General features: G+C 53.2%; 3 protein-coding genes across 6 annotated transcripts; all 3 read right to left on the bottom strand.

The window, feature by feature from the left end:
• Nucleotides 1-13: 13 nt before the first annotated feature.
• On the bottom strand, nucleotides 14-3,350 carry ZBTB22 (zinc finger and BTB domain containing 22). Its single transcript, XM_012791355.3, has 2 exons — nucleotides 3,259-3,350; nucleotides 14-2,575 (listed from the first exon to the last, which is right to left on the bottom strand). The coding sequence occupies exon 2, from the start codon at nucleotides 2,504-2,506 to the stop codon at nucleotides 602-604; it is 1,905 nt and encodes a 634-aa protein (XP_012646809.1). The 5' UTR covers nucleotides 2,507-2,575; nucleotides 3,259-3,350; the 3' UTR covers nucleotides 14-601.
• Nucleotides 3,351-3,990: 640 nt separating this feature from the next.
• DAXX (death domain associated protein) lies at nucleotides 3,991-8,903 on the bottom strand. Of its 4 annotated transcripts, none has more exons than XM_012791349.3 (8): nucleotides 8,542-8,903; nucleotides 7,095-7,353; nucleotides 6,131-6,962; nucleotides 5,793-6,007; nucleotides 5,433-5,631; nucleotides 4,793-5,273; nucleotides 4,413-4,635; nucleotides 3,991-4,230 (listed from the first exon to the last, which is right to left on the bottom strand). In XM_012791349.3, the coding sequence occupies exons 2-8, from the start codon at nucleotides 7,299-7,301 to the stop codon at nucleotides 4,171-4,173; spliced, it is 2,217 nt and encodes a 738-aa protein (XP_012646803.1). In that variant the 5' UTR covers nucleotides 7,302-7,353; nucleotides 8,542-8,903; the 3' UTR covers nucleotides 3,991-4,170. The 4 variants fall into 4 exon arrangements, with proteins under 4 accessions (XP_012646803.1, XP_012646805.1, XP_012646802.1 ...); XM_012791351.3 differs by having other exon boundaries at nucleotides 7,095-7,350; XM_012791348.3 differs by lacking the exon at nucleotides 8,542-8,903 and adding an exon at nucleotides 8,248-8,396.
• A 101-nt stretch (nucleotides 8,904-9,004) lies between these two features.
• On the bottom strand, nucleotides 9,005-12,025 carry SMIM40 (small integral membrane protein 40). Its single transcript, XM_076003591.1, has 3 exons — nucleotides 11,744-12,025; nucleotides 11,223-11,282; nucleotides 9,005-9,299 (listed from the first exon to the last, which is right to left on the bottom strand). The coding sequence occupies exon 1, from the start codon at nucleotides 12,023-12,025 to the stop codon at nucleotides 11,783-11,785; it is 243 nt and encodes an 80-aa protein (XP_075859706.1). The 3' UTR covers nucleotides 9,005-9,299; nucleotides 11,223-11,282; nucleotides 11,744-11,782.
• Between the last annotated feature and the right edge of the window lie 238 nt (nucleotides 12,026-12,263).

The raw sequence follows: 12,263 nt of genomic DNA, 5'->3' as shown, positions 1-12,263 counted from the left end.
TCAGGAAGCCAAGTGAAATGACCAATAAATATTTTAATCACTGTTAAAAAAAATAAAATAAAAGCCTCGTACTCCTACGACTTACTCCCTCCTTATTTCCAGCCCCTCCCCCATGAAAACCGAGTTGGGGATCCCCAAGGGAGGTGAGGGGCAGGAGAAATAGGGTAGAAATAAAGAGCGCATACTTCCAGAGGGGTAAGTTCTAAGACAAGGGTAGGGCTCAAAGGCCTGATCCCCACAACACAAACACAGACTTCAGGCACGGACTACAATCACCTGACCCTCGACCCTGTGACTCCAGGATGCTCCACAGCCTCATCTCCCTCCCCCTCCATGTGCACCCCACTCTGTGGAGCTGGGGCTTCGGTGCTCTCGACAGAGATGGACGGGCTTAGTTCCATGGATACCTTAGGAGACAAGGACTGACGAGCAGAGTGGGCTGGCGATGGTACAATGTGGTTCCCCCTCCAGAATATATACAAGTCCACAGAGATAAAGGAAAACAGTGGTGCGCTGAAAGAGCAGCTCCGGGCCACAGCGCCCCCTGGATCGTGCTCCCTATTCCCTCTACCCCGAAAGCTACCCGCAGTAGCCGGACCCTTCAATTTGCTCCTCCGCCCCCATTGAAGCCCATCTCCACCTTGGGGACGCTGGGTGGGGACCAGACACGTCTGCTGGACTGGGGCGTGGCCCCACTGGCCTCGTCGCTGCTGCCCCCGCCCGCTCTGGGCGACTCTCTCTTGAGCGGCAAGACCGGCCCCGTGGGCGTCCCAGGTCCAGGTCCGGCCCCGCCCCCACCCAGGCGGTGGCGGCGCTCACAGTGTCCCCGGTGGCGCATGAAGCTGTCTCGCCACATGAACTTCTTGGCGCAGACGCCGCACTCGTAGGGCTTGAGTCCTGTGTGCGTCTTCATGTGCTCAGTCAGATGGTGCTTCATCTTGAACTTTTTGTTGCACACAGGGCAGTCAAAGGGCCGCAAATTGAGGTGCATGTTCACGTGCCGGTCCCGCATGCTCTTGTGGGAGAAGGCCTTCCCGCAGTGGCACAGAAAGATCTTATTTCCGTCCCCACTGCTGGTCCCTCCAGGGGCCCCACCAGCACCACCTGGCATGCCCAGGCCCCCCACTGACGTGCCCCCCAGGGTCACTGCCCCGTGTTCAGCTTGGTTCCCTGGGGGCTGGCCTGGAGCCTGTGAGGAGGAGGAGGAGGAGGATGAAGACGATGGAAAGACCAGGATCTGGTTGCCCTGCATGTCCAAAGGAAGGAGGGGTCGGGGAGGCTGGGAGGGAGCATAGGAGGGAGTGGGCCCCCCTGAATCATCAAGCCCTGCCACAGGACCCCCACTCTCATAGGGGCCAAAATCATTGGAGGACTCACAGAAGTTGACCTGCTCCTCCCCCTTGCCTGAAGGCTCACTCAGGGTTCTAACATCGCTTATGCTGAGGGTAGCTTCAGGCCCTCCCCCTGCTGGAACCCTGGAACCACTCCCCAGCTCTTCCTCTTCATCATCCTCACAGGTCAACACCAGGTCTTCCTCCTCCTCTTCCTCCTCCAGATCGGGGTCTTGGGGAACCAGGGGTGGTGGTGCTGGGCAGTTCCCACCTCGCTTCCCGTATATCCAATGTTTCTGTGGCATGATGCTGGGGGGCGTGTAGGTGGGCCTCCGGAGCCCAGCCCCAGGAACCACCACCCCTCTCCCCTCCCCATCATCACACAGCTCATCTGCCTCCAGCAGCACCTTCCCAGAGGTGGCCCCCCCACTGCCAATGACAGGGCCTGGAAATACAGGACCACCTCCTCGACGCTCCCCACTGCCCGTTGCAGAAGCTGCAAATGCTTCTTGGGAGGAAGATGAGAAATCAGTGGACTCCCGGGGGCTGAAGTAGTTGCTGCTGCTGGGAGACTGATTCTCACTGGCCCGGCTAGAGGCATGGGAACGCACAGAGCCCATGGTGGTGGGGGCCACAGTGCCCCCACTCCCTGATGGGACCCCGGCACCAGGGACAGTGACAGAGGTGGCTGCAGCAGTTGCGATGGTGGTGGTGGCTGAGGCCCGGCCTTCTCGGAGGAGTTCAGTGCACTTGTCCACAATGTGCCACATTTGGAGCACAGACCCCACTGTGAGAAAGTTGACAATGTCAGCAGCAGCCATGCTGAGACGGCCAGTGTAAGCAGAGGCCAGGACAGTCTCGAAGGCGCCTGGATCCATGACGCTGGGCAGTGAGATGGAGGTCATGCCCTTGAGTAGGACCTGGTCATGAAAGTAAGGGGAGGAGGCTGCCAGGACAGCTCGGTGAGCCCGGAACTCCCGGCCCTGTACTCTGATAGACACATCGCAGAGCTGGCCCTGCAGCCGCTGCTGATTGAGGGATTCCAGAAGAGCACTGGTCACTTCAGGGAAGGACACATGTACCACTGCAGCCGCTGGCAGGGGTAGTGGGGGTGGAGCCAGAGAAAGAGGCAGAGGGAGGGCTGCCCCACTGGGAGACAGAGGAGATGGCTCCATGCTGTGGAGGGAGGGGATACCCCCCCCAGCCACGGGAACAAAGGAGGGAGGAGGGCAGCCGGGGGGTCTCTGGGAAGAAAAAGAGAGAAGAATGATAAAATCTCATGATGGCACAGCCCTTTACAGTTTTAAAATGTTCACACCTGTTATCTGAGTAACTCCCCACAATAACACGGTGAGTTAGGTATTCCTTTTAACCCCATTTGACAGATGAGGAAACTGAGGCTTAGAAAGATTAAGAGATTATCCAAGGCTACAGAGCCATTAAGTGGCAGCACCAGCAAGTACAGGTGTCTGACTCCAAATCCTGTGTCCTTTCCTTAGAGGTTAGAGAAATAAGGTGCTCTTAGGGAATAGGGTGCCTTCCTTGGCACCCCATTACACCTTATTCTCAATCTGCCTGAGCGCCTGACTTTCTCAAATCCACTTTTTTGGTGTTTTGCACCCTTTTTGTGGAAGGGGGGACTGGTCTGTTCCTCTACTGAAAACCACCCCTCGCTCCAGCTCCCTTTTAGACTATGCCCCCCAGCTTTCTCATAGACCACGCCCCTTTCGGCCCGTTAAGTTCTAGCCCCACCCCCTTCAAGACCCATTTTTGTGCTCCGCCCCCTCGGTCCTTTCGGTCCCGCCCCTTGCCTACCCCCCCGCCCACACAGGACCCCGCCCCCCCGCCCCCCGCTCTGCCCCAATCGCTACCTCGGCCCCTTTGCCCACCCGGAAGGCGTCCCCCAACCTCGCGCGTCCTCGCTTACCGGGCCGCGCACCCCCGGGCCCCCCCCGCCCCTCACTCGGCGGCCAGAGCTGCAGCCTGAGCCCCTCCCGCCGCCATCTTGCGCCGACTCCCTCCGCCCTCCACCTCCGCTCCGCCTCCCGCCCCTCCGACTTTAAAGGCACAGGCGGGCACCCCGCCCGTGCTTTTGGGCCATACTCGGCCGACTCGGCCACTTCTCCTTTAAAGAACCGTCGCCTCCTTCCACCTTAAAGGTATCAGGTCCCCTCTTCCGCTGAGGGCTCAGGACCTGGTTCAGCCGAAGCATTCATTCCCCTTTAACTCGATAAGCCTGACTTTTCCCATTGGTGAAGGGTGCTGGCCGTCGTTCCCAAGACACCGCCCCTGAGCTGTGGCCATTAGCTGGCTTTCGGGATCTAATCGCCCTCTTCTTAGCTTGTGACAGTCCTCCTGATGCCCCGCCCCCTTCCTCCGGGCCTGGATTGGCCAAATAACCTTGAGTAGGCCTCTGATTGGCTTTTTTACTCCTACCGCTCCAAGCGAGAAAGCAAAATGTGTCAAGGAGGTTAAAGCCCATTTTTTAAAAAAGTGCCTGGCAGAGGGCACCGGGAAGACCTGAGGGAGAAGAAACCCCAAGATAGGAGTGCAAGGGCCACGTCAGAAAGGGCAGATCAGGGCTATCACGGGGGCTGGGCTAACCCTGAGCGACGGGACAGCTGATGCCAATCTGACAGTAGGACAAGGAAGACAGGAATACAATAAGAAAAGAACTTTATTGTTTATTATTTTTCTGTGTAAAATTTAAGCTTTTGTTTTTTAAAAAGAAACACCAACAAAAGGGGATTTGCTCAATTCATCCCTTTCTGTCATCTGCTTCCCACCATCCTCCAAATGCTGTCCGGAATATTTTGGAGGTGAAGAAAGGAGAGAGCAGCTAATCAGAGTCTGAGAGCACGATGATCTCCTCTGGATCGCACTGTGTGGCCACACTCATCTGTAGCGAAGTGAGAGACAAAGAGTCAGATCTGAAGTACAGGGGGAGGAGAAACAGAGGGAAGGATTTAGAGATTTAAAAATTGGATGGGAAAAAGGAAAAAAAAAATGGGTGGCTGGTGAATATTCAGAGACTGAAACAGAAAATGAATTACCACAAGAAAAACAGCCTCTTCCTCTTACCTTGTAAGTACTGGGCCCAGGAGGCTGTGATTGAGGGGTTTGGGACAGCTGGACTGGAGAAGGGCTGCAGAGGGAGCTGGTCACTAAGCCATGGCTGGGAGAGTCCACCCTCGTGGAAGAATCAGCAACTGGGGCCATGGAAGCCAAGGGGGATGGTGGGCTGGGCAGGGTACATATTTTTCTCCCATTCTTCTCATGCACTCCCATTTGCCTTTCCACATAGCTAGGAACAGAAACATGAATGCATGGAGTACAAGAAGACCGAGGCTGGAAGGAGAGTGTCCAGTCTCTCCCAACAGACTCAATTCCCCAATATTCCTCTCAGAAAACCCCTTGTGATCATTCCTTGGCTTCCCTCTTCCTCCTCTTGTTGTTGTTACCTGTTTCCTAATGGCCCTGATCCTGTTTGCTTCTTTTCCTTTCGGGGTTTCTTGCAGGGAGGGCTGGAATCTCCCTGGGCGTGAGGAGAGACACCTCCATTGAAAGAAGTGGAGGTGACAATGGCGGCCCCATTCTCTAAGACAGTGGTGAAGGGGTTCTTCTCTGACTGTTTCCTGGAAGAGGAAATATCTGTCTCCTCGGGAGAAGGGGTGGTATCCAGGGGCAAGGCTTCAATCTCTAGCTCAAAGAGCTGAGATACAGGGCTCTCTTCCTCCAGGGACAACTCCTCAGGCTGTTCTCCATTGCTTTCAGCATCTATGCTGAAGGGGGCCGGGGGTTCTTCCGACCGTACTGATGGTGACGTTATGAGTCCTTTGTTTTGCTGCTCCCCTGAAGACCTGCCGATCCCTTTGCCAGTTTCCAGGTTCTTTTCAGTGGAAATCTGTGGTGAGGACATGGGGCTCTTATCTCCATCCTTACCTGGAAAAGAAGAAAAGGGGAGGGGGAGGCATAAGAACTAGGGAGAAAAATACTGAGAGGACACTAGGAGTAAGAGGAGAAAGGGAAAGGGTGTCAAATAGGTGGCTCATACCTAACAAAGTAGAAATGATACATAAAGAGAATGGTCCCTTGACATACCTGCTTCCTTCTCTGCCTCCTCCTCTTCGTCATCTCCCTGACCTTCCTGCATCTGGTCCAGATCTTCCTCCTCTTCAGAATCTGTGGCCTCCTCCTCTTCCTCCTCCTCCTCTTCCTCATCACTTTCCTCATCATCTTCATCATCTGTCTCAGCCCTGGAGGTGGTGGGGCACTCCTGGGATACCATTCCACTAGGGCCCTTGGGAATAAAGACATTTCTCTAAGGAATCTCTTGCCCCAGAGTGTTCGGTTCTTACATACCTTCTACACACTCCCCTATCAGTCACCCTGGGTTCCCTGGAAGCCAGTGCGGGGAAAGGATAAGCTCTCTAAAGGGTATACCCCTTCCATCTTCCACACCTCACCAGAATCCAAGGAGGCTTTGGGGGAGTCTGCAGAGGGAGAAGAGGTGCCTTGGTGGAGCTGGGCTCTTTTCCTCTTTCTGTCGCTTGCCTCACTTTTTTCTTGCATCACCGCATACTTGGAAATGACCTCATCCAGCCGGCTCATGGCCAAATTCCGGTTTTCCCGAAGGCGCCGGGCCAGTGCAGCATCTGATAATGCAGGATCAGTGCCTACATGGGAAGATATAGTCGGAGCACTCAGCCCCAACCCTAGAAGGAGAGAGTAGACAGATTCCCCCTCCACCACATGCCCGACATATAAGTCACTGATGGGCATCCTGCTAACCCCCTTACCTGGCCTATAGTCATCTGTGAGGTGGCAGCCAAAATTGTAGATGAGGTCAAGGTGACGTCGCTCCTGTAACCTGATGCCCACATCTCGGAAGGCATCCTGAGCCATAAGCTGGAGCTGCTGTCGGGGGAGGCCGAGGCTGTGACGAGCAGCTGCCTTCTCTACGGCCCTCAGCACATCTCCATAGTCAGGGAAGGTATCAAGCCCTGGCTTGTTGATGAGCCGCTCAACGCGCCTGTTAACTTCTGGGTAGCGGGTGCCACGGTAAGGGATGCGCTGCTCTATGACACGGCCGGTCAATGAAGAGCAGTCTTTCAGTTCACACAGACGCCCAAAAAGGCGGATCAGCTTACGCTTCAATCTCGCCTCCTGTAGGTATGTGGAGTCTGGGTCATCCAATTCTGAGAGATCCAATTCCTTTTCCTGCAGCCTCCGGATCTCTGCCACATACAGTGCCAGCAGCTGCTCCAAGTGCTGGATCTGCCTCCGGGAACCACGGGTCCTTGAGGCCTCAGAGGCAGTGGTTTCAGCATTTGTGGGGTCCACGGAGGAGTCTGTGGGAAGGTTATTCTCAGAGGGCTCATTGGAGGTGGTGGCAGCAGGGGCCAGATTCAGCTTCTTTTTGGCTGAGTGGGCCTTGAGAACAGTGCAGAGCTCATTGATGTAGACATAGAGTTTAGTTGGCCGGCTCCGTGCCAGAGACAGGACCCGAGAGAGGATGTTGCAGAACTCCGCCGAGGCCAAAAAGAGAGGGTGGGCACGCTGCTGCCGGTTATAGAGGAATGGAACCACCTCAGGGTGGTCCACCGTCTGTGTCTTACACAGTTCAAGGAACTGGAGGGTTCAAGGGAAGAAGGGAGGGGGTTGAGAGAAAGAAGGGGAAGTGGGGTTAGTGGGGAAGGACAGAAAAGCCAGTCAGCCATCCCCCCTCCCTGGGGTAGCAGAATATTCTCCCCTAAAGCTCACCTCTTCAAATAGCTTCTCATTCTCCAACTTGTAGCATTTCTTGCCGCCCGAACTACTGCTTCCTCCAGCCCCATGGGGCTCAGAGGAGCCAGGGGCTTCAGCCCCAGGTGAGGCAGGATTGGGGAGTGGGTGGGAGGGCCCTGGCTGAGCAGCTGCTTCATCTTCTTCATCATCATCCAGCACAATGATGCTGTTAGCGGTGGCCATGGGGGATCAAATCCCCCAGAGGGAGGAAGTGTCGGGGATTTCAGAATTCCTGCTGGAAGGGGATGGGGCCTCAGAAAGAGCCCCTCTGCCATAGCCCCATCCCTTCATCTCATACTTTCCAATCTCCGTGGGTTTCAGTAACATCCAGCACTGACCAACAGTGTCCTCACTGCCTATCTTCAGTCACCGTGAGTTCTATATGCTTTTTGGGCCCTTCAAGTGGGGTAGGTGCAAACTTAGGTCCCCGCCCCCCCTCATTTCGATTTCCAGTCTTTCTGTTTCATTTTCCCACTATTTCTCATATTTTGCAAGTTGATTCAGTTTTGTTTTCCCACCATTTCTCAAGAGAATTTGGCCAGTTGATTCTTCTTCCTAACCCCAGGCCCACCTACACCCCAAATTTCCCTGACACCCCCTTGCGCAGATAACACACCCCCATCTGGGCCACCTCAGGCGTTTGTCTCCTTTCATCCTCAAAACATCAAACACACACCCCACCCCATCCTGAATGACCAGCCCAACTCCTAGACACTCTGAGGCTAAAAGAGGTTCCCTCCCAACAAGCCTTCTTTCCCCCTCACTGAATTATCTACACATTTGATCTTCTGATGGTCTTCCTCAAACCAGGGATTTAGGTTGTAAATATTTCACCTAAAGTCCCCTCCCTCTCACCCCACCCTAATTTTCTCCATTCTGTGACCTGTAACCAATCGTGAGCTGGGCTCTCCTGCTTCCTCTCGGACCCCAACCTTGGGTTGGGCCGGTCCCGTAGATGAACTTCCCGCCAAGTCCCCCTCCCCCAGTACAGCCCCCGGCCACCCCACTACCCTTCAGGGATAGGAAGGTACCATAGCTTGTCCCTCAGACTCAGCGCCCGGGTCTCCCCAATACCCCTCCCTCGATATCCCCGCCCCCGCCTTCACTCCCCGCACCGTCCGGCCCCCACCTCAAAAACGGTCTCCCGAGGCGACTCCCGCCGCTGATCTCAGAACCTCGCATGGTTCCCTCCGCCTCCCTTACCCCTCCCACCGTAGGCCCCACTACGGACCGGAAGCCACGGAGTTTCCGCCTACATACACCTAAGCGCGACCATACCGCGTCACGGAACTCAGTCTTCCTGTGGCCGGAAGTAGCTGTAGGCCCGCCCCCGAGCGCCTCCAGGGCCGCCCACCTCGTCGGCGGCCCCTTCCCCCTGACCTGTAGGCCGTGGGATTTGTCCCTGCTGAGCGCCCCAAAGTACCTAGAGGCCGCCATTTTGCCGTACGGCGCTGGCTCTGCCGCGACGTGTACGCTCGGGCCGCCGAGCTCTTTTCACCGGGTCCTTCCGCGACGCCGCCAATCAGAAACTTCCTGCCTCAGGCCCAACCGCCGGCGAGTCGCGTGCAGGGCGGACGGCCCCACTTTTCCGAGGAAGGGAAGGGATAAAAGGAATTGGGCTCTTCTAGGCTGCGCAGGGCTTCAGGAGAGGGCAGGAGTCTCTTGGAAGGGAAGTAAAACCTTTTCCTTCAGCCGAGCTATCGGCAAGCCTTCCTACCCTACTTTCCTATCTCCCAGATCCGGGTTTCCGCGGCTTAATCGACTGCGCCTGCCCTTCCCCTTCCAAGGGCGGCGCACTCCTTGCCCAGCAGCTGCTTCTGTTACCAGGTGCTACAGCTCCCGGTCGTTAAATCATGACATTTGCATTCAAATGAGCACAACGAGCTATACGAAAGTGTTGTTATTATTGCTGCTGTTGTTGATTTGCTTTTCAAGCTACGCCACAGAACTAATGACGAACCAAATTGGCGGGACCTGAGTGGGTCTCCTTCTTTAGATCGGGGTCCTCGAGCGGCCAGCAGTGCTGACCAAGAGGCCCTGCGTTATCGTGGAGGTCTAGAACCGGAGGGTGGGCGACGCTGGGGCGCGGGCTTTGAGGAGTATCTGTGCAAACTGCCCCTGTGAGGGCTGTGAGTCGAAATGAGGATCATAAGATACTTCCGGGCTCCTCTTCTGGGAGAGCTGAGAAAAGAACGAAGGAGGAAGAAACTGACTGCGATGCCCACCTTGCCCAGTTAGGGAGGCTGGAGGGATTCGTGGCGGCAAGGCTAGGTCCAGAAGTGAGCTTATGTGGAAGTCTTAAAGGTTAACGTACCCCCAATCGCCGAGATTCCCTCCTCCTGCATTCCTGGACATTCCACAAGTGATGGGCATCTTGCCACTTTCTAGGACCACATAGACCCTTAGAGCCCCAGGACCTCAAACTCACCTTTCCATTAGAGAATCCTACCTACGGCCGGCGTGGTGGCTCACGCCTGTAATCCTAGCACTCTGGGAGGCCGAGGCAGGCTGATTGCTCAAGGTCAGGAGTTCGAAACCAGTCTGAGCAAGAGACTACTGTCTCTACTATAAATAGAAAGAAATTAATTGGCCAACTAATATATATAGAAAAAGTTACCCGAGCATGATAGCACATGCCCGTAGTCACAGCTACTTGGGAGGCTGAGGCAGTAGGATCGCTTGAGCCCAGGAGTTTGAGGTTGCTGTGAGCTAGGCTGACTCCACGGCACTCTAGCCTGGGCAACAAAGTGAGACTCTGTCTCAAAAAAAAAAAAAAAAAAAAATAGAGAATGCTACCTACGTCACTTCTTGCCAGTGGTCTCATCCTACCGCCTCCAACGTGGGAACATGAAAACTCTCAAAAGGATCCTGGGACTTGGAAGATATAAGGCATTTAATTTCCCAGAACCTCAACTTTCCCAAAAGCCTGCAGTGCAGGTTTCTTCTCTTCCCTTTTTTTTTTTTTTTTTTTTTTTTGAGACAGAGTCTCACTTTGTTGCCCAGGCTAGAGTGAGTGCCGTGGCGTCAGCCTAGCTCACAGCAACCTCAAACTCCTGGGCTCGAGTGATCCTTCTGCCTAAGCCTCCCGAGTAGCTGGGACTACAGGCATGCACCACCATGCCCGGCTAATTTTTTATATATATATATCAGTTGGCCAATTAATTTCTTTCTGTTTATAGTAGAGACGGGGTCTCGCTCTTGCTCAGGCTGGTTTTGAACTCCTGACCTTGAGCAATCCGCCCGCCTCGGCCTCCCAAGAGCTAGGATTACAGGCGTGAGCCACAGCGCCCGGCCCTTCTCTTCCCTTTTTAAATAGACTTTCTCTCTCTTAAAAAAAAAAAAGTTCTCGACCATGAAATGTCTTGGGTTAATCTTACCTGTCTTTTTTTTTTTTTGAGACAGAGTCTCACTCTGTTGCCCAGGCTAGAGTGCTGTGGCGTCAGCCTAGCTCACAGCAACCTCAAACTCCTGGGCTGAAGCAATCCAGCTGCCTCAGCCTCCCGAGTATCTGGACTACAGGCATGCGCCACCATGCCTAGCTAATTTTTTCTATATATATTAGTTGGCCAGTTAATTTCTTTCTATTTATAGTAGAGACGGGGTCTCGCTCTTGCTCAGGCTGCTTTCGAACTCCTGACCTCGAGCAATCCGCCTGCCTCTGCCTCCCAGAGTGCTAGGATTACAGGCAATCTTACCTGTCTTAAAGAGACATGTAGCCTATTTCTTTCATCAAGGCACCATGAACACCACCTCTTCCATCTTATTAAAAATTCCTTTGTATTATATATATATATATATATATATATATATATAGTAGGCTAGTTAAGTGAAGCGGTGGGAGTGGAAAAATATCCTTTTGAGCAATTATAGAAATCTATACAGTCTCTATGCTGTTTGAACAATTCCGTTCTCACAATAATTGTCACAACTCATCCCAGAATTTTTAACAACTGGAAACTTACAAGAAAGATATTTCCCATCCTAATTTATTGTATATATATGTGTGTGTGTGTGTGTGTGTGTATGCAGGAAAGTATGACAGACTGGCTGATAAAAAGACTTTCAAATATAGAGCTGGGTGGTGGTCCAGGCCTGTAGTCTCACCTACTAGGGGGGGATGAAGCAGGAGGATCCCTTTAGCCCAGGAGTTTGAGACCAGCATCTCTAAAATTAAAGAAAAGAAAAAGAAGACTTTCAAGTATAAAAGCATAAAGTTTTCTGCAGGGAAGTAGAATGGTAACGGGAGTTCAAGGAGAAAAGAGATGATGAAAGAACAATGGGTGGTGGGTACCAAGTCCCCTGGACATTAAAAAGGTAATTTGATTATTTTAAAATTTGAATATTTTCAATATGCCAGAATTATATTCTTTTTTTTTTTGTCCAGCATATTATGGGGGTACAAATGTTAAGTTTACGTATATTGCCCTTTCCCCCCACAAATTATATTCTTGAAACAATTTTATGATGAAAATATTTAGATGTCTACTTAAAAATAAGTGAAGGAGTACATATTTTTCCAAATGAATTCCCAGAGTAAAGGTACAGCAAATTTTAAGGCTGCTGCCCTAAGCTACCCAGGTATCTCTTCCACAGCCCCCAACATTCCCATTTCCTTCCTGTCTCACCTCAGTGGCAGGGGAAGAGGATGTTTATAGGAAAAGTGGTCACAATTCCAGCTCCTCCTCCTTCTGAGGTGTCCACAGGAGCCAGTCTCCAAACTTTGCCCACGGTAGCAACCACAGCAGCTTATAAGCAGCCTCCAGCGTCATCAGTGTCAAGAAGAGGGCCAGGAAGATAAAGAAGGCCTTGTCCAAGGCACGTTGCAGGGGACCCCTGGGGGGAGAGGGACCCTGGGCAAAAGCCAAGAACACATCCCCCTCATCCACATCACCTTCCTCCTCTGCCATCCTAACCCACGGTCTGACAACCAGCTGGATGGTGGGGCAAAGATGGAAGCCCTTGCTCAGCACCAACAGGATTAAGGGGTGTGGCTGTGGCAAGTCCTATACTTGCCAGTCTTGACCTTAATTCCCAGACCCAAGAGAAAGGAGAGGAGGGTCTCTGAGTCTTTGGAACAATTATTTAATCATCCAGTGCAATGTGAAAAGTCTGATCCCTATGAGCCCTAACCTCTGTTCAGCTTTA

Source organism: Microcebus murinus, chromosome 5 (assembly GCF_040939455.1).
Source record: "Microcebus murinus isolate Inina chromosome 5, M.murinus_Inina_mat1.0, whole genome shotgun sequence".
In the NCBI taxonomy this organism is placed as follows: Eukaryota; Metazoa; Chordata; class Mammalia; order Primates; family Cheirogaleidae; genus Microcebus; species Microcebus murinus.
This window is presented reverse-complemented; position numbering and strand designations above follow the sequence as displayed.